The 20894-nt window shown below is 37.1% G+C and overlaps 3 protein-coding genes across 11 annotated transcripts; 1 reads left to right on the forward strand and 2 right to left on the reverse strand.

Moving 5' to 3' along the window:
* Window positions 1-880: 880 nt before the first annotated feature.
* LOC148733685 (uncharacterized) lies at window positions 881-8608 on the reverse strand. 9 transcript variants are annotated; one of them, XM_088758378.1, is made up of 14 exons: window positions 8439-8498; window positions 8172-8237; window positions 7959-8006; window positions 7771-7874; window positions 4639-4721; window positions 4354-4433; window positions 3478-3559; window positions 3312-3372; window positions 2768-2812; window positions 2586-2615; window positions 2248-2301; window positions 1739-1774; window positions 1534-1590; window positions 881-1417 (listed from the first exon to the last, which is right to left on the reverse strand). In XM_088758378.1, exons 2-14 carry the CDS (start codon window positions 8212-8214, stop codon window positions 1403-1405), a joined length of 738 nt encoding a protein of 245 aa, XP_088614504.1. In that variant the 5' UTR covers window positions 8215-8237; window positions 8439-8498; the 3' UTR covers window positions 881-1402. The 9 variants fall into 9 exon arrangements, with proteins under 9 accessions (XP_088614504.1, XP_088614505.1, XP_088614502.1 ...); XM_088758375.1 differs by having other exon boundaries at window positions 1200-1417; window positions 8463-8606; XM_088758379.1 differs by lacking the exon at window positions 7959-8006 and having other exon boundaries at window positions 8463-8608.
* A 586-nt stretch (window positions 8609-9194) lies between these two features.
* On the reverse strand, window positions 9195-10902 carry LOC148733686 (uncharacterized). The gene is made up of 5 exons (XM_088758020.1): window positions 10664-10902; window positions 10446-10576; window positions 9867-9901; window positions 9543-9573; window positions 9195-9286 (listed from the first exon to the last, which is right to left on the reverse strand). Exons 1-5 carry the CDS (start codon window positions 10885-10887, stop codon window positions 9195-9197), a joined length of 513 nt encoding a protein of 170 aa, XP_088614146.1. The 5' UTR covers window positions 10888-10902.
* Window positions 10903-15864: 4962 nt separating this feature from the next.
* Window positions 15865-17605, forward strand: LOC148733687 (uncharacterized). Its single transcript, XM_088758707.1, has 2 exons — window positions 15865-16575; window positions 17144-17605. Exons 1-2 carry the CDS (start codon window positions 16423-16425, stop codon window positions 17591-17593), a joined length of 603 nt encoding a protein of 200 aa, XP_088614833.1. The 5' UTR covers window positions 15865-16422; the 3' UTR covers window positions 17594-17605.
* Window positions 17606-20894: the final 3289 nt, after the last annotated feature.

A 20894-nucleotide genomic window follows, 5' to 3' on the forward strand; every position in this document is an offset into this window, starting at 1 on the left:
CCTGACTGTAAGAACCCCTGATTTTAAGACCCCTGACTGTAAAACTAGCTGGTAGCCCATAAAGCGAGAGGTTGTGAGCTGAATTCCTAAAGTACACAGCATTTATTCTTTTTTTTCTCTTATCAAAGGATATATCTCTGCATAAAAAAATATATGGAAAGACAACATTTGCCTTTCTTATGCTTGCATTTAAAAAATCACGTGGAGCAAATAAGTCATCCGAGAATTCGTAGAGAACTTCGACAGATTTCGAATTCAACTTTGCTTAACTTTGGAATGATGTTAATTCTTGTGTTACTGTCGATTTCATTACGGAAATACTACTTTTCAAGTTTGACAAGTGCTTCGCTTTATTGTAAATTGAAAATCAAAATGACTGAAATCAAAATTACTTATATAAACTTTTCATAACTGCCAACAGTATATAATAACACCTTTATTTAGACACGATAATGTTTAAAGCTGAACAGCTTGTGGGGTCGTGTGCAAATGCAAATAAACTCTAAATTGAATAAATTCAAATTTATTTCAGTTGTTTGGCTGGATTAACAGGAAGGGGGGTATTGTAGTTGTGAGAACCAATATTAATGATCAGAAATGAATGAATGGATAATTTCAACTATTAACTGAGGGAGTTTGAGCCTCTATTGTTTAGATGATCACTGAGCAAACCTTTCGAAGTCAGTTTTGCTTTAAAGACCCTCAACAGTGTATGAAAGAAGAAATTATTAAGGCCACCATTACATATCGACGAAAAGAACTTTTCTTTCATTTCATTTCATGCGCATAGTTGTTTGTAATCTTGTTGATACTGAAATCAAAATGATGTGAAACCTATCTATTGTCAGAAAAGAAATTAATGGATACAATAAACAGTTAATTTAGAGAGTGCAAGTCTTTATTTGTACCATCATTGAGCTAACCCATCCGTTTTGCTTTCAACGAATGATTTCTTACTTTGTGTCACATTGGCAATAATCATCACCTCCCGTTTAATTCAGTTAATCAAGTTGCGAGATTCACTTATAGTTTATTATTATACAATGAGAGATGTTGAATACACTTATATTTGCCTAGTGCTGAACCTGGACCTCATTCACTTTTATTATTATTTGTATTGACAGCATCAAAAGACATGCAAATAGACAAACTATTGATAATATATCTCATAACTTTTTTGAAGAAAGAACAACATCAAGGAAGGGAAATGAAGTTTAATTTGAATAAAACCCATCCACAACTTGTATCACAACTTAAATTGTTGTATTGCTTATAAAAATATGAATTACAATATGGGTAATACATAATAACTTATTAAGAACAAATCACTAAAAATTAAATAGAAATGAAAATTTATGGATTAAGTTCAACAATTGAGATTTTACTACAAAAATACAAATTATTAATTCTTGAAAGTCTGTAGAAAAAAGAAAATACATTTTAATCAAACAAATTCTTCAAAAGATCTGCACTTTTTCCTTCAAGTTTTGAAATAGTAACTATACTTCATTTCAAACCACTTACGATACTTACAATTCTACTATCTTCATCACAGTCACTCTCATTATTACGGGGATATTTACAAGATTCCTACAAAATATATAAAACAATCAAGTTTTACTTGTTTTTGTTTGACCACCTATGTCTTCAAAGTTGTTTTCAAAATGAAAGGTTTACTATTCACTTAAAAAAGACTTGCAATGGATAATTTTTCAAATACATCATAAAAAGTAATTACCCCTTCACTAAACCTTGCGAGCCTTCTCTTGTGGACCTAAACAAAAATGATTAATTGGAGTTTTACTCATATTAAAGTATTTCCCAAGACTTATTAAGACTTATTAAGGGAATAATTTCTCCAGTGTTCAAAGAGTTGCAAAGAAACCATCATAATTATCATTTAAACCCAAAAAATTTCACCTTGCTTTGCTGATAATTATTACCATGCAGTGCTGCACGTGCAGTTGAAATTCAAAGTACAATGAGGAAATTGGCATTTGACCAACACTTAGAAACTCATGGAAGAACAAATTCACTGCACGCCAGTGAGTTTGCTGGATTTTTCCTCATATTAGAGTTTTTTAGGAACATCAATTGACGAGCACATCAATTGCAGACAAAGATATATCAAGGATTCTTAAAAGCCATAACTGGGAATATCCAGTAAATCAATCAAAGTCCAATTTTTGCACTTTAGCCAGTTAAGCCATATTAGTTTTGGCAGTTTTAAGGAAGTACAGACATTACCTCCGCAGAATCCACCACAGTTTCATCCAAATTTTCACCTTCACCAAGATCAGCCTGCCATATAAGTAATATAGAATGAGTTATTTTAATTTAGTAGACAATTAACATGGGGCATAAAAGTGATAATTTCCCAATTTCCTGTTTTGCTTTTAATAGCACTATATACAGCCACATTTCACTCTGTGCAAAAACAGATGCCTTCACTTATACACTAATATATACATACTACTGGTATGCGCATTTCTGTTGATGTGGATTTTTGGAACACTACTTTTCAGATATTATCTGGTTTATTTATTGTTAATAAATACAATTGCCAGAACATTTGCATTATTTACCTCATTTTCTAAGTCCTGAGGTCTTTGGGCCTGTGATTGAATTTAGAATACATGGAAATGGACATGCCAAGATTTAGAAATTCATTTGGAAGTAATATATCTGTTAATGAACCATGTTGATATTCTGCTCATGTAAGGTTAAAAAGTCTTTAAAAATATACAACAAAGTAACTTAAACTTACTCTTTCCTCTGTTTGTGGTTTGCTTTTGGCCCTGTCTAAAGCCTCCTGAAAAAGTGGAATTCATAATAAAGTATATATAATTCAAAGCACCACTTTATAAAATACATTTCAAATAAAGGCAACGATTGTATTTCCAATTTCTTCATTCTTTTTTTTACATTAATTTTTCTTTTCTACAAAAAGAAAAAAATTACATCATGATTTCTTTCTATCAGCTGTTTACATCAATAAAGCTACATTTGTTTCCTAGTTCATATAGTGCTATCTTTGTGGTGTCTGATTGGTTTATCCAGAAAGCCAACAATGGTATTTTCAGTTAATTTCCTCCTTATTGTTTGTATTTTTTAATTTTTCTCTTCTACCAAAAAGATATACACCATGAGTTCTTTCTATAAGCAGTTTACACTTCTTTTTCTAATGTACATGCATTGGCATTTTTGTGCTGTATGTGTGGTATACGCAGATTTAACTGTCTTTGCTACACAATTTTAAATCTACAGTGTATTTAATGGTTGCCAATTTATCTGTGATCTACCAAACTTACAGAAGCTTGCAATTCAATTTCCTGCTGTAATCTTATAGCTCTGTCCCTTTCCAAGAGGTCCCTGTAAATTCAAATTAATGTAGTTTGAGTTAGAAAACTTAAACCATTATGGTTATAATGAGATCAACCTGAACAGTAGTTAGTTATAGTACACTGCAACATTAACCTGTGAGCCTTTAGAGCATTTGAAGCCTCCTTGCCTTGGTGTATTGCTTCTACCAACTCTCTTGTAAGGCTACTTTCATTTCCTTAAAGACATGGTCATCCATACCATTAATACACAACGAGATAATTATCAGTGTTAAATTGCATAATTTAACAGAACATCATACACTTGAATTTTTTTCATTTCTTGGTTTGTTTGTTTGTAAATGTTTTTTAAAACTCTCAAATCAGAAGAAAATCAGGAGATTTGAGATTTTTGTAAATTATGATTATCAGCTACAGGATTACCATGTATGGGATACCTTTGATAGGTTACAATTTGAGCAACAAATTGGAAGCTCAGATGCCTGCACTGACCTGCTATCAAACTTCCAACTATCATCCGGTTGGAAGTTAACGTGGGTGCATCACCCTGATCTCCACATCTTCACTCGATTGTTGAGATTGTTGATGTTTCCCACAAGCTATGCAAATAAGACATTCAATTCATTACATTACTGAGGACATGACAATGTCTCTTTTGGATGGTTCTGTTCAAAACATATTACTTTTGCATGCATTTTTGTTGAACAACTAATTTTTGTTTGTTTCCTAAATTTTATTTTCCAAGACAATGTTGTGATTGACAATGAACTATGGAAAAATCTGTTTGAGGTTACACGCCTTTTGAGAGCTGACTTTTGTTGTCCAATAAACTGCTGTTTCATGGTAAAAGTGGGAAAAAAATTTGAAAATGATTTCCTTGGGATACAGCTTGATAATCATGTGAGTCACCAGGATAACCACCAGTGTCTCAACAACTAATAATTATAATAATAATAATAATAATAATAACAATAATAATAACAGAGGTTGGTAATCAAGCCTAAACACTTACCACTGTTATCAAAATTGCTGCCTTGAAGGGAGGCACACAGATAGCAGGTTCCCAACACATCTGATATATCCAACAAAGCTCTGAAATGAACCAGTAGTGTGTACTATATTCAATGAAGTGATGGATACAATACTACAATATGACTTGCACATCTCAGCTATTATTGAAATATGTTTAACTAGAATCACTTATCCCTAATGAAATGAAATGCAAAGCATGACCACTGTATAATTCTTTGCTCTGATTGTTATGAAGTTATATTGCAGAGATTTATAGGAGGTGTACCTTAAGGTATCCATGGCCTTTTGCGAAGCTTTGTAGCGGATGAGCACCAAAGGAATACAGTCCTGGTGGCACTGCTTTCTCATCTGAGTTCAATTTTTAGATGTAATAAGATTTTTTTAAATGTTATAATAATAATTGCTTTTAATTGTATAAATGCACAACATTAATTTTGTCTTTCCCTTCCAAACATTATTGTGCAGAACCTCTAATTTCATAAGACATGCATTTCATTTCAGTGTATTTTGATGTATGTAACCTTCAACTAGTGATGACTCATCTGTATAATTTAGGGAATGGGAAGAATTGATTAGAAATGTCAAAATATTAAGTGACGTGTTTTATGTCACAATTCTAACACTACAATCGGACGCAAAGCGCTAAAAAAACTAAACATGAACACAAAGTTACATGTACATTTTATACAATTATGTAAAAACACTATGAACCCAAGATAGACCTCAGTCAGTTGTAATACTACACTTGATTCTAAATTGCAACATTAGAACTTAGAATTAATGAAATGTGAGTCCCATGAAGAAATAATAGTTTAATATTTATTTATTTAATAATTTAATATTTATATTCTAATCAAAGAATGTTTAGAAATACATTTGATAATAAAAATTAACGGTAAAAAACTACGACGTTTCGAAGTCTGCATGACCTCATTATCAAGTAAAATGTTAAAACTGATGTAAAATTGTAGCTCAGAGATTATATACAAATAAAATGTGATAACTTCATTAGAATAATGAGCGTTCATTGTTATTGGTGTTTAGCATGTCCGATCGTGCAGTATATGTTTAAATAAATACTTTTGCACGTATTGAGTCAGACTGCGTGTTTAGCTTTGGTTTTTGTTCGCGAATGAATAGCATTTCGTGAATTAGGCAGTCCATTTTTCCGCGGCATTTCTTGAGAACGGAAAACATTTCCTCTAGGCTAGTGGACGCTACACCGTGGGCTTCTTTCAGATGCTTGCCAATGACGGAGGCTTTATGTTCTTGTATGCGTTGATGAAGATGGCGTGTGGTATAACCGATATAATCCGCATCGCACGAATCACATTTAAAAGTGTAAACAACGCATTGGTGGTTAATTAAAGCGGGCTTCTCTTCTTGTATCTTGAGCTTTCCCTCGATCTTACGACTCGTGAAAACTGGTTGTAGGTCAGTTCCGATTTTCCAGGCTCGCCCCTGGGACCCCTTATGGCAAACGTTTTCCTGTGCTCCATTGAAGAACAACTGGATCGCAACAACAAGTTACCAAGTTTCTACAAAAGGTACGTCGACGACACATTAGCCACGATGCCAAATATTCAAGCCGCAACAGCCGTCCTTTCAACATTGAACGAATGCCATCCTGCCATACAGTTCACAATGGAAATTGCTGAAAACAACAAGCTTCCATTCCTCGGTATGATGATTGAGAAAAACGGTTGCCACCTGACAACAAGCGTATATCATAAACCAACTGATACAGGACTGCTCTTACATTACCAGAGCCATGTCGATCAGCGTTACAAAAGATCTCTGCTGAATACAATGCTGAACCGAGCTTACCGCCTGTCATCAACGAAAGAATCTTTTACGAAGGAATGCCAGCATCTCAAGCGGATGTTTACTAAGCTTAAGTACCCAGTGAAACTCATCAACTCAGCTATCGCCTGGTACACGAGTTCTACGATCCAAAGCCGTCACGAAACCCCAACTGAACTTGACGCGGCTACACAAAAACCTGTCAGAATAACTTTACCATTTAAAGACCAAAAATCGGCCGACACAGTAAGACATCAGCTGAAAGATCTTGGCCGGAAAATCGGAACTGACCTACAACCAGTTTTCACGAGTCGTAAGATCGAGGGAAAGCTCAAGATACAAGAAGAGAAGCCCGCTTTAATTAACCACCAATGCGTTGTTTACACTTTTAAATGTGATTCGTGCGATGCGGATTATATCGGTTATACCACACGCCATCTTCATCAACGCATACAAGAACATAAAGCCTCCGTCATTGGCAAGCATCTGAAAGAAGCCCACGGTGTAGCGTCCACTAGCCTAGAGGAAATGTTTTCCGTTCTCAAGAAATGCCGCGGAAAAATGGACTGCCTAATTCACGAAATGCTATTCATTCGCGAACAAAAACCAAAGCTAAACACGCAGTCTGACTCAATACGTGCAAAAGTATTTATTTAAACATATACTGCACGATCGGACATGCTAAACACCAATAACAATGAACGCTCATTATTCTAATGAAGTTATCACATTTTATTTGTATATAATCTCTGAGCTACAATTTTACATCAGTTTTAACATTTTACTTGATAATGAGGTCATGCAGACTTCGAAACGTCGTAGTTTTTTACCGTTAATTTTTATTATCAAATATTTATATTGTGCAAATTAACATGTCAATATGATCAAATGCGCATCACAACACTGTTCGGGGGACTTTGGCCAGACTGCATCAGCAGTTTTACAAACAATCGAAGGAAACTTATTTGAAGATGCCCCCTCCCTCCAATTCCCAGTAAACAGGCCAGACCACATCACAGTAATCTCGTGAGTGGGTTCTTTAACGTCCCCTGCCTAACCAAATTATCTAATTAATAGATGCAGGAGACGGGACCTACGGTTTATTCGTCCTTATCCGAGAAGACTAGAATGTCTATCCATTTCTTATTAAAGAAAGGTAGCGCATTCTCCTCAGTTATTTTAAGACCTTGAGTGTTGGTCCGGCCGGGGCTCGAACCATCGACCTCGACCTCCCGCACAACAGTCCAGCGCTCTAACCAATTGAGCTAACCGGGAGGCGGTTAGCTCAAGAAACAAGGTCATGTATAGCTGTTGGCTCCTAAGAGGTTAATCCCCAACATTTGATTAGGTTTCCCTGCAAGTTTTCTGGTTGTCATTAATGGTGCAGGCTGGAAATAGGCACTTTGAGAAAGAATGTATTTCATTCAAACACAAAACCCCTTGACATATAGCAAGGTCATGAACCTGGCTGCAACACAATCTGAAGTTTCACATGCTTATGACTAGGCCAACTGTGACTTGTCCATCATAACCTGAAGAGACTCTGTATGCAACTCTTATCTAAAATCATCCCTACAAACCTTCACACACTTACTTCTCGTGCATTTATGCACAGGAATGGTAGCACTGGGGGCACATCATGTGCTACCATTAGTTTTCTTAGAAGCTGTAAATCATAGGCTGGTCCACATCTTGGGTCTAACAGTAAGAATGTAGAATCAATTGAGCACATAACTTCTTTGCAGGACCAGATAAGATGATTCATTCCAAGTCTTTACTTACTCGCTTCTGCACCAACCAGTTGATCCACCTCCTCTTCCACTGTTCCCACTGAAAAACATTACATGTCTTTTTTTAACTTAATCTCCCTTTCTTCTATTGCATTATTTTACAATATTCATGTCCAAAACCTATCAAAATATAATTTGAACTAGGATTGACAAGCCAATATTTGACCTTTAAAATTTGTATATAATTATTGGATTACACTATTACCTTCTACTGCCTGTGCAGCCAAAATGTGGCCATCCATTGCCATAGGACAGCATGTGACTACTGACTCTAGGAAATTGAGAACAACTTTAGGATGAATGATTACAAAGACTATAAACAGCATGAATTGACTAGTTTCAGCTATAAGTTTTGTCTTTCAAGTTATTACAACTCTCATAGTCTTTTCAAGTGGGCATTTCATTCTTAATATCTCTTTGTGCAATATAATTATGCCCATCCCGTTTGTAACTCAACTCCAGAAATAATTACATATTGAACTTCCTTCATCTTTACCATATAGGCTTTCAACAAACATCTCTGCTCTTTTCTAATTGAAAGGAAAAGAAAAAGAGAAAAAAAGAAAACAAGTTCATTAAAGCTGCAAGAGCAATGCTACCCTACACTTTAGTTCTCCAGACAGAAAAAGTGTGGAAAGTATACCTACATGTACCTGCTACAATGGGTGCTTGATTTACTATTGGTGATGAAGTAAAGATAGGTCTACCAAGTTCCTCATCACTTGTGTTTTCATCTGAAGTAAAAAAAAATAGGCAGTTAAGACTGGATATGGCTACTACTATTACATCCCACATCTTTTTGAGTACCCAATAGATGGTAACAAATAGTCATATTCATAATTATAAATTAATGATTAAAATAATGATAATAATATTAAAGAGAAATGAAAAATTATAGTTGCTACCTCAAGAACCTCACCATTCCTCTATCCATCTATCCTTTCGAATTCTACAGTCACACTCACTCGCTCGCTCACTCACTCAACCAAGTCAACATTATGGCCTCACCTCCATAGGAGGCAGTGGCCATAAAAATTATTTGAAATCAAATAATATATGGATGGCTATTTTAGGGTCCACCTAAATTAAATGTTAACACAAGTTTTTACGTGTTTGTATACTCTCATCTAAACACCAGTTGACATGTTCGCGTTACAGCCCCATTTATTGGTACCAAATCAAGTTTCACTTCTGACTATCCTTAAGTTATTAATCATAACACATAATGTCATGTACCTTCTGGAGGGTCTACCACAACCACCTCGTTGGGGGCTCTCGCTACCCCAATTCCAACATTTCCAGTTCCTGATGTTGATTGCCCTGTTGTATCAAGCATTAAAGAAATGAACGATCGGGTTGAAATAAAGTGATTCTCTTGGAAAGTATTCTAGGTTACTTAACATCATCTTTTCACAGAAACTGCAATTACTAATGATAACATCACAGTCAATTAAGCTAAGAACAAATTTCAATCGGTAAGGAATGTTCTCCAATTACCGATAATTGGCGGGTGCTCGATCGTCTAAGAAAAACCTTTAATGCATAAATATGATATGAACTTTTCGTTAATAATCACCTGCTGCACCATCTCGATCTTGATTCGTGTTATCTGAAAAAAGAGAGAACGACGTTATTAAGTTAATTTAAAAGAAACTGAATCATGTAGTTTAGCCGAGTGTAGGTTCAGCACATCATGAATCACTTAAGATCATCTTTTCATGGAAACTGCAATTACTATCAGAACATCACAATCAATTAAGCTAGGAATGAATTTCAATCACGTCCTTCGCAAGGAGGCAAGGAAAGTTCTACAATTACCGGTATATGGCGGGTGCTCGATCTTCTTCGAAAAACCTTTAATGCTTAAATATGATATTGATCTTTTCATTAATTAATAATCATCTGCTTCGCCATCCTGATCTTGATTCGTGCTATCTGAAAAAGAGAGAACGACGACGTTATTCATTTCATTTCAAAGAAACGGTCTGATGTAGTTGAGCCGAGTGCAGACATAGCTAAATATGGTGCAGATTAACATGAGTACTCCTTGAATGAGACAGATATTCGTAACCATAATTCTACTAGACATTGTTGTTCTTCAGTCCCGTGAACAAACGAACTTTTCCGAATACACCGTAAAAATGCATTTTCTACGTTGTAAGTAGAAGATCTCTTCAGCACTTGTACCGTGCACAAGTGAGTCAAGACTCGATTCAACTCGCGCCAGACCCCGCCACTTGCGCATCGTCGCTCGCGTGAAGCATGAAGTACCGCAACGTGCTCTATCTCCAAACTTCAGCATACTTTTAAAAATTATGTCGGAAAACTTGGTTCGAATTTTCCAGTAATCCTCGTTAAAATTTTATCGGGACTGCTGTTGCGACTTGGACATGTCTTGTCGTTATGCAAATGTTTTTTTTCCTTAGGGCCTTTTCTAACTTCGAAGTTGACTTGCCCTCTTCGTTAAGAGTTATCTTACCTCGATCTAATCGCATGAACACTCTACAGCGGCTTTTGAACATTGCCTTCATTGTATCCCCGCACATATCATCCCATGTGCCAGCCAGGGTCAACAGGTTAGAACCACTGACAGTTCGATAAAAGAGCAATCTAAAAACAAAAACGGTTAACCGCTACATAATAAATATTTATAGGCCAGAAATCTGTTACTTCCTATTAACTATTTGTCAGCTTTACCTCGACGCCTCCCTACTATTTAGATGCTGCCTGAAACCATTCAATACGATCTCTTGCAGATTAGCTGTACTGGAGTTGTTCGGAAATTCCAGCTGGGTGACTCTTCCACTACTTTCCAACACCCGCTGGATGTTGGGACGCGGTACCTTCAGCTGATCGCAGTACTTTAGCAATATGAAAGAACGTTTCATACTTCTTGATCGTCTTGTCCTGTCCGTCGTCATTGCTGCTTGAGTACTTTATCAACAAAAACGGTCGAAATAAATTAAAGATGTAAGAGAGTCGAAGCGCTTTAAATGTACTCGCCGGTAAATGACATGACATTTGAAAACTTACATCTCATAATTGCCAATGAATATTTTTCTCACTTCGACTGCTATCTGGATCCATTGGGATCACATGTAGGCGTTCCATTGTGAACAATCACCTTTAAATGAGCCGTTTATTAAAATAAAACTGCAATCAGTTTGGAGAATAATTATTGTGATCCACATTATTGAATGCTAATTTGATCAAGGAGGGGTCAAGAAACAAGCTCCTTTTAAGGATGCACATCATATAAAAGTTGCCACTTTCAAACGAGAACATACGATTGATAGTCTTCATATTTTAATGAATTATGATACACCGTCAGTTGTTTCCGATGAGAATTTTTATAAGTTCGATCCTTCACGTATCGACATTTTTTTTTTCCATCATCGGATGGAATATACGGTCCTCCCTCTATTTTGGTGCATTCCTTGTTCACCTGGCTCTTTAATTCGAGTCTGTTCAACTTTCAATATTTTAGAACACAATTGATTCTTGGATGGTATGGCCAAATGTCAAACTATTCAGCTTCATAGGATCGTGAAAAAGGTGTTTGAAGGGCTGTTTTGTAGCAATTTTGCAACAATTGTCACACTTTGCTATATCTGTCGCACTTTGTAATAATACTTGTCGCACTTTATAATTACACTTGTCTCACTCTGTAATGAAAAAGCTGTTGCACTTTGCAGTAACAGACTTTATTACATCGCTTGCAGCGCCAGTGGGCAAGATGAAGTGAACCTTGTGTTCTGATTGGCTACCGGAGCGGGCGGGCAAGATGCGCCGATCTTGCCCGGTTGGGATTGCCTACATTGATCTCGCGCATGAAATAAAAAAAAATAATTAGAACTATTTTCGTAATTCTTGGGCAATTTCGGCGATGGAAACGCAAAAACTGCTAGGTGATAATCAAAAGAATGCAAACAGAAACGACTTTCGTGTGCTACCAATGGCTTTCGTTCCAGGCTTTTGAATTGAAGTAAGCGGCCGACCATTTAACTTTTGAGGAGAGGGGAAGGGGGGGGGGGGGAGGGTGATTTCTGGTCATGAAAAAATTTTCTCTAACAATCTGCTGGGCAGGATATTTTTCCATTCTAAATGCTCTGCGGGATATTTTTTCCCTCCTGATTTCTCTGCAGGATTTTTTTTTTCCTCAAAGAAAAGGGTAATGTGTTTACGTATACAAAATGTATTTACAAAATGTATTTACATTTACATTGTGATCATTGCAGCAATAGTTCTAATATAGCTATGTTTTCGGAAAGTAATTCTTTACAATCGTTTTATATTACGTCAAATAAAGTGATGCACCACAGGCAGATGTGAAAACGTTTAGTTTCTCAATTAACAAAATTGATAATGTCAAAAAAACATTTCTGGCACTATGACAATCATAAAATTGTTTCATTTGCTGATAACGGATATGGTTTGCAGTTTTCAGCCATGTTCATCACTGCTGTAAATTTTTATCTTGCAGCACAATTTTTATTCATGAAATACACAGCTACTGTTGATACACCTATCAATGCCTTGCCCCAACAGGGGGAGTGTGGAATTAGGTGGAAAGAACAGACCATCGCACTTTGTAATAAACGAAAAGATGTAGCACCTCGTAATTACACTTGGTAAATGGTAGGAGGACAAACTAAGCCTGTCTCGATTGGGTTAGTAAAGTTGCTGGAAAGTCCCTCATTGAAATGCCGAAAACTTTCTAAAAAATTGTCCGGCTACCTAAATACCAAAATTCGCCACATAAATGTTTGATACTTTTATATCAACGTTAAAATAAAACTTTAGTTTTCGTTAATCACAATAACTTTTAACAACAGTCAAGAATAGCTTGGAACTTAGACAGAGCTCGGTTCGCACTGACATGGGCGAAATTGGAATTTGTTCTTGTATGTTGGGCGTGAAACTATTCAATTCTCCTCTTCTGTTCGTAATCTTGGAGTGATACTCGATCTCAGTGCTGATATGGAACACCACATTAAAAAGATTTTCGAAAAATGTCATTTCCATCTAACTGATATCAGTAAGATCAGTACATATTTGGATCGCGAATCTGCTTAAGCAATTATTCATCCTTTTGTGACCACTAACTTGGACTACTGTCTGTACTGCTATTTTATATGGATTACCTAAAGTTCTCTTAAACCGCCTACAGCTAGTGCAGAATAGGGCAGCGCGCATTGTAACATTTACAAAGAAGTATGAACATATAACTCCCATTTTAATAGATAAAAATAAAAATAAATAGAAATCCCAACATCAGGGTAGTACCATCAGAACTTAAAGCTCTGCTATCAATAGGAGCCCTGGTGAATAGGATCCAAAAAATAAATATAAAATAATAAAAAAGTGTTATTCAATATAATATTACAGAAAATTCTAATTAACGTGACTATTATAAACAACATATCCATGATAAAAAAAAATATTTCTTGGCTGTTTCAGTTCTAGCGCGAGGCAAATGAAGCAAATTTCCCTGTCTTGTTCTGGTACTGTTAGGGTTAGGGTTGGGTTTAGAGGACAATAACCAAAAATACATTTATTAACCACTTTAAAAGTATGTGCGTCTCTTCTCGACTGTAATAACATTTACTGAAAGGCCATTTAAGATCCATTAAAGCTTGACCACTATCCTTAGATTTTGAAACAATTTTGGATGCCCTTCTTTGAAAATTATCCAGAAGTCCGGCATTGCTAAAACTTGGGTGTGGCCAGTCATAGTTTTCAAATCGGTTCAGTTCTTTGCTTTTGATTCCAAAATAGCGCAGTTTCCTGAAAAAATAGAATGATCTGTTGTGTTGAATGCCTTACGCAAGTCCACAAAAGCTAGTCGTCAGGAACTTTGCTCTGAGACAGTGAAGCATTAATTATTGCTTGAAACGTCAGCTTTTGTAATCGTTACGGTGGCCAATTTACCATTTCAACTTTGTTGATATATCCAAATTATTTCGTTACTCCCACCGACGCAGCCCAAAACAGTTTCTTTCGAAACTATCAGCCTTTATTAATTATTACTGTTAATAGGTTTTGTGACTATTGCAGAAACGTCCTTTAGAAGTCTTTGTGGAATGTTATCTAAGCCCACTGCTTTGCCTGATTTAAGTCGTCGGCCTTCCGACTGAACAGCAGTTTCAAAACTGTCAGTAAACAGAAAAGTAGCGTTCGTAGCTTTTGTTGAAGATATACTTCACGAGAGTTTCGATGCAGCATTTACAAACGATGTACAAAGGTTGACAGCTGTATTTACGAATGTATTGTTGAAATAATTTGCGATTGAGTTCTTTTCAGTTATAACTTGACAGTCGACTTTGAGTTGTGGAGATGGTTCTTTGCTTTCGGAGGGGAGGATTTTCTTAACTGTAGTAATCTAGTAGTAGTAAATACTTTTATTTAGCTAGGGTAACTCCTAAATACGTATGATGCACGATCCTCGCAGTAGATAGCGCTATTTAAGCAATAGCGAAAATCAGACCTGAAAAAAATCAGGCCTGTACGAGACTCGAACCACTGACCTCTGCGATACTAGTGCAGCGCTCTACCAATTGAGCTAACAAGCCAACTGGGAGCAGGCCGTTAAGTTGATTCGTAATAAGCACTAATATCGCAGAGGTCAGTGGTTCGAGTCCCATACAGGCCTGACTTTTTTCAGGTCTGATTTTCGCTATTGCTTAAATAGCGCTATCTACTGCGAAGATCGTGCATCATACGTATCTAATACCGCAGTTCAAAATATATGAACTTCATATATTTCATTCTATCTGGTAACTCCTAAAGTTACAAAAACTGATATCCTTAGAGGCCCTTGGAGATTCACCAAGAAATATATCCAATTTTCTCAGCTTTTTTACCAGCTCCTACTCTTTGCGTTCTTATTCGAATAAGTTACTCAAGGACCTAAATTATGGAACGGCATACTCGCATCTTTAAGAAATGCCGATTCCTTGAATTCTTCCAAAAAAGACATATTTAATTCGCCAAGCTTTTTTGATTTGTAAATATATTTCTGTTTAATTTCCATGTTTATATAATGTAGCTGTTAGATTTTTCAGTGTTTTTAAATACATTTTGTGATACTTTTAAGCGCCTAGAGCAATTAGTGATATAGACGCTATATAGATAAAGTTTATTATTATTACCATTGTTGTTATTATTATTAGTAGTTGATAAATATTCAAGAAATTTGCATAAATTTAAGTTTTCCATGAACTTTGACGTTTTCGCGCTTGATATGTGCTCTAAACCTATATTTTGAGCACAATCTATGTAGAAATAGATTATTATCTCTTAGGTACAGTTCATGCGCCAAGGTTTTCCGAAAAACACCCGCACGTGACATGATCGATCGTTGCTTTTTTCACGTGTGTGTTGTTCACAGTGTAACCAAAGAGGCGATGAGACTCACTACCTCGTGTTAGGTAGTGAATTGATAGAATCTTTTACCCTGAATTTTGTTATCACCCACTTCATTTTTATTTTTGTGCCCTTTACTTCGGCATCTCTAAGTATTTTCACAAGGTCGCCCTCTTTCCTCTTTGCGAACCAAGAACCAGCACCTTTTTTCTGAAGATTTTCTTTCGCCACGTACTTCTTTCACTTCGACAAGTTCCTCTTAAAAAATTTCTCCGAGTATGCCAATCTTGGAACTCGGACACTCGTCATTGTCCATATTTCAGAAATGTGCATTTGTTTCACGAGAGAAATGGTTTAGTCTTCGTGGCGAAGATTGAAAATGACTCTCGACCAATGAGGGCATGAGAATTTCTATGGTTATCGTGAAAAGGCCACAAACAAAGTGCGAAAATTTTATTTCAAAGAACGACAGAACAAAGGGCCGCAGCTCCGCCTCTCGTTTTCGCGGCAGTAGCGGTTTCTTAGCTGTCACAAAATAAGTAGTAAAATACAGCAAATCAAGCATCCGAACAGCATCAAGATGAATCTCATGGACATTAACAGGCTTACTGATGGTCCAGTCCTCAATGTAATAACTTGGCTACAGCGGCAGAACTTGATAGCTTGTCCTCTGAGATGCATGCCATGCAATAGAGGAATGGAATTAGTAGAGAGAAATCCAGACCACGTAGATGGATATGTGTGGTAAGAATAGACAGTACCAATACTAAACTTTTTTAAATATCTACTTTCTATCACTGACATACTACTAGGTAGTTTAGCATTGAAATAAGTGATCATCATAAATCGGAATTCTTCACGAGTTAGACCACTGCTTTCCCTTTTCCAAATTTAAGCAAAATGACTAACAATCGATCCTTGTCTATAATTATTAAATATTTTTCTTTATAAGGAGATGCAAAGGCTGTAGAGGCAAAAAGTCTCTGAGAGAAGGCAGTTTTTTCACCGAGTTTCCCCGGATTCCTCTGAAAAAACTCCTAATTGTGATCTATCTGTGGAGTCAGCGCGAGTTGCGCTCTAGAGTTTCTTCCATGGTTGGATTGACAAAAAACACCGTTGGACGTGTGTTTGCCACGCCCCGCTTCCTTTGTAAGAGAGATATAGAAGATAGACCATTCACCCCACTTGGCGGGTGTGTGTACGTGGTCGAGTGTGACGAAAGTCAATTCAAGCACAAATCGAAGGTGAGTAAGTGCACTGTCATTTTCATTTCAAACGGAGGCTTCTGTTTGAAAACTTAGTTTTGTAACAACTTCTTGACAACTTTTAAAGGAAATCTATCAATTTCCGGGCTCGCCAAGTCTCATCTATTTATCTGCTTATGGTTTGTCAGAGATTACGATCCCCTTCAAGATTGCCCCCCTGTAATACGCCCGCCTCTACTAGCTTAGAACATCCCACAATCAGAGTAGTCTTTAGAATTGCCGCCAAGAATCAGACACATCCAACTCTCTGTACGGAAAAATTATTTTACCACGAAATATTAATAGGGTTTGATCCGTAAGCATTTTTTCTTGCTTCAAGTCATACATTTGCTTGCGAGTACAGCCAGGTTGAAGAATTGTCCGTTTTTCTGGCTACCGTGCTCATAATACAAAAACGCCTAACACCCGCCATTAAATCTGGTAAGAAGGAGGGTTCATATGCCAGGAGGGTGCTTGATTTCGCACGCATCAAATCAAAGGTAATCGTTATTTTGACAAGCATGAATGCCAATGTAAATCTCCGTTTTAAAAAATTTAATCGTTATAGTATCAAAGAGGTCGCAGGGCCAGCGATGAGGTGTGGGTGTTTGGCGTGATCTCTACGGAACACAGTCCTTGTCGCGGCTACTTTCAAGTTGTGAGGAGAAGAGACCGCCGAACATTGTCCAATATTCTTCAAAGGGTCCTCCTGCCTGGGTCAGAAGTGCACACTGACGACTGGGCTGCGTACAGGAACCTTCACCTGTACGTTCCTAACGTGACCATGCTCAGGATAGTTGTCCATCAGAACAACTTCGTTGATCCCGTTACTGGCGTACATGCGCAAGAGGCAGAGTCGGCGTGGGCGCGCGTCAAGTACCACGTAAAAAGGGAGAAAGGAATCCGCCAAGGGGACATCCAGGATTTCCTTGACGAACAGATGTGGCGAGATTGGCGCGGGCTAAAAGCCGTTTTCGAAAATGTTCTGGCAAAAGTACCAACGTACTATCCCTTATAAATAAAAGCAACTCCATGAAATCTCCAGTATGCCTCTTGAAAAGTGTTTGTTTTATTCACCCCAATAGTGTTCGGGCTTTGATAAGGCCAAAACAAGGCGGAAAAATCATCGCTTTTCCTAAACTTGCAACACAGCAATTTCCTTTATATCTTTTACTGAGCGAGGCTAAGCAATCTTGGAATTGTGAACAATTTCCGTACCGACGACTTTCGGCTTAATTCTTCGCTTTTTTTTTCTCGCACATCGCCTCTAAATGAATAGCTGAAAGAAAGTGAATCTCACGACTTAATAAACTGACATAGCCAGAAGGTGATGATTATTGCCAATGTGACACAAAGTAAGGAATCATTCGTTGAAAGCAAAACGGATGGGTTAGCTCAATGATACTCTGAAAGGCTCGCACTTGCTTAATTAATAGTTTATTTCATCCATTCATTTCTTTTGTGATAATAGATAGGTTTTCCCAACTTATTTAAACAATAGCCTATTTTCTGTGACTCCACCCACACAAAGGAAATACTGTTGGCGGTTTTTACATAATTTTGATTCCAGTATCAACAAGATGCGAACAACTATGCCCATCAAATGAAATGAAAAGTCCTTTTCGTCGATAGGTAATGGTGGCCCTAATAATTTCTACTTTTATACACTGTAAAGGTTCTAGAGAAAGGAATCGTTTATTCAAAGCGAAACTGATTTCGATAGGTTTGCTCATCCAAACAATAAAGGTTCGCACTCCCTTAGTTAATAGTTGATTTTATCCATTCATTCTTTCCTGACCATTAATATTGGTTCTCACAACTTATTTAAACAATACCCCCCCTTCCTATTAATCCAGCCACACATAACCGCAAATACTGTCGGCGGTTATCACAATTTTAGATAAGCAATTTTGATTTCAGTAGAAACAGAACTTTATACAACGAAGCGAAGCACTTGTCAAACTTGAAGAGTAGTATTGTCGTAACGAAATCGACAATAACTCAAGAATTAATGTCATTCCAAAATTAAGCAAGGTATAATTCAAAATCTGCAGAAGTGCAATACGTATTTTTGAATGACTTATTCGACATGATGTTTTAAAACAACTTAAATGGTGAAAATATGCAGACATTGGAGATCTCAGCCTGTGGAAAATGTTTATCTAAACAAAATGCAATCTTCCCGTTTATAAGTGCAGTACCAGGAAGTATCTTTTAAAATAATTTTTGTCCCATGAACACTTTTTGTCATTGAATAAGGTGTGGAAATACAAGTTTAATATACCTGTTATCAAAGTGCGCGAGTGCTTGGCGAGAGTGACTGTGGTTTACTTTCCTATTGGTTGTTGAAGGGAAGTTTTTTCCTGTGAATTCTGATATTCTATCACATAGGCGGTTTATTCCTTCACACTCCTAACAAAAGCTAGAGAGAGAGAAAGAGAGAGAGCCTTCGAGCGAACAGAAACGACAGGCCATTTTAAACTGACCAAAAATGAGTCACTCTCGTTCGATTTTTGACTACATCGCATTCAGCGATTCTATCCCAGCTGAATACCTGTGTAATGTTTGGTAAGTTGAAGTTATTACCATTTGCTATAAATATCTAACTTGTGACTTGAATGGATAATACAGTTCACGCCATTTTCGGAATAACAAGCCAGCCTGGAGCTATTTTCCTGACCTTACTTCGCCTTCTCTTTTACAGCAAGAATCTCATTCTAGACGCAGAACTAGCAACACCGTATGGCCATTCCTTTTGTGGTTTCTGCGTGGATATGTTTAAGAAAACAAGCCAAGGGCAATCCAGCACATGCGAGATGTGCCGTCAGCCTGTGAAGGCGTTCTGCTCAAACCGCCTCGCGAATACCATGCTTGGGATGGTCCATGGGCAGTGCAAGTGCTGCGGAGAGAATATTGCGCTAAACCGGGCCAAAGATCACCTGGAACGGTGTCCGGAGTTAGAATTAAATTGTCAAGAATGCCAAGAAAGCATGAAAAGGAAACAAATAGACGCACACAAAGCGACTGTCCAATGGTGGAAGTCCTCTGCAAATGTGGCATCAGCTTCAAAAGAAAAGATAAAAAGAAGCACGGAGATCTAACTTGTAGTGTTACAGAGGTGCCTTGCCCGCTTAAATGTGGACAAAATATCACGAGGTAATTTCAAATAGGACTTTTGGAAGATACGTGAGTTAAGCCTTGTCTTTTCGCAAAACTTGCAACGTGATACCAACTTTTTTTTTTATCACCTTGTGGCATCAGAAGGGCAGATTCTAATTGTGGGTATCTTTTGATTTCTATAATTCCTTTACGTACCTCAGGAGCAAACATATAAAGAGAATATCTTAGCTGATTTCTTTATGTAATCATGATATCGTTATTGTTTTGCCTAATTTCATATAGTTCCCTTCACCACGCTTAAGTATACTTTAAATTATGATGATCCAAAGAGTAACCTATCCTGTTAAAAATTATCCTTAAATGCGCTTACGATGGAATCATATCATCCGATGTTTCCGAGTAACCTGATTGCTTAGAGGTTATGTAACGTATTAATCATTCAGCTCTCAAACAGCCTGGTGTTACAAGCTGTATACCAGTAAGAAGCAAAACACGGCATAAGGATGTGGGATGATTAATACTGCATGTCATTTTTGACAAGGTTTCTTTTTATTTCAAAAGGAGTTTAATACCATCTCATTCGATTGATTGTGGAGAAAGAGTGTGTATCTGCCCTATGAAAGGTTGCGAAACGGCAATACGAAGGAAAAACAAGGAGGAACACAAGGAGGGAAACCAAAGAAAACATTTGTTCCTGATGACCAAGGAACGCCAGAAACTTCTCTGGAACGTCCTCGCTAAGGTAGGTGGATGATAAAATGTGCAAATAAAGGAGGGGTGGGTATCGGCTGTTGGCGTTTTTTTCTTTTTTCTTTTTGCTCTTAACTCAAAAAAGCCATAATTTGGGTTGGAGTTTTTAATGCAATAGAAATTTGTTTCCTTTAAATGTATCATATATAATTAAACAGTTTCAGTCACTTTTAACAAAGCTCGCGTTGCAATAGCCTTCTACGCAGACGTTCTTTGGGCTCGTCACGCAATCTTCCTCCCCCAGGAGCTAAGAAATAAAATAGCTACTCTTAAGGATCAGTTTTTTCCCCCGTTTCTTTAAAATTCGCTTTTGTAAGCAACGAGCCGTTTCGTTGGCCATTTTGTTGACCATAATATCGTGGTTTTGTGCGCGTCGTTTTCGTCTTTCGCCCACGCCCTAGGCGATCGATGCAATACTGCAAAAGGGCTTAGGGTTTTATTACGACAAC

The sequence above is a fragment of the Stylophora pistillata genome, chromosome 4, assembly GCF_964205215.1.
Source record: "Stylophora pistillata chromosome 4, jaStyPist1.2, whole genome shotgun sequence".
Classification (NCBI taxonomy): Eukaryota; Metazoa; Cnidaria; class Anthozoa; order Scleractinia; family Pocilloporidae; genus Stylophora; species Stylophora pistillata.

What these genes read in the sequence shown, in the direction of transcription:
- LOC148733685 (XM_088758375.1), bottom strand. Translation starts at nt 8,484, where the DNA reads ATGTTTGTTGAAAGCCTATATG. An exon ending in TGTGCATAAATGCACGAGAA is followed by an intron (nt 4,722 to 7,770) that starts GTAAGTGTGTGA and finishes AATTGAACTCAG; the next exon opens with ATGAGAAAGCAGTGCCACCA. An exon ending in AACCACAAACAGAGGAAAGA is followed by an intron (nt 2,616 to 2,767) that starts GTAAGTTTAAGT and finishes ATTCAATCACAG; the next exon opens with GCCCAAAGACCTCAGGACTT.
- LOC148733686 (XM_088758020.1), bottom strand. Translation starts at nt 10,887, where the DNA reads ATGACGACGGACAGGACAAGACGATCAAGAAGTATGAAACGTTCTTTC. An exon ending in AATAGTAGGGAGGCGTCGAG is followed by an intron (nt 10,577 to 10,663) that starts GTAAAGCTGACA and finishes TTTTGTTTTTAG; the next exon opens with ATTGCTCTTTTATCGAACTG. An exon ending in ATCAGGATGGCGAAGCAGAT is followed by an intron (nt 9,574 to 9,866) that starts GATTATTAATTA and finishes CTTTTTTCAGAT; the next exon opens with AACACGAATCAAGATCGAGA.
- LOC148733687 (XM_088758707.1), top strand. Translation starts at nt 16,423, where the DNA reads ATGGTTGGATTGACAAAAAACACCGTTGGACGTGTGTTTGCCACGCCC. An exon ending in AATTCAAGCACAAATCGAAG is followed by an intron (nt 16,576 to 17,143) that starts GTGAGTAAGTGC and finishes TAATCGTTATAG; the next exon opens with TATCAAAGAGGTCGCAGGGC.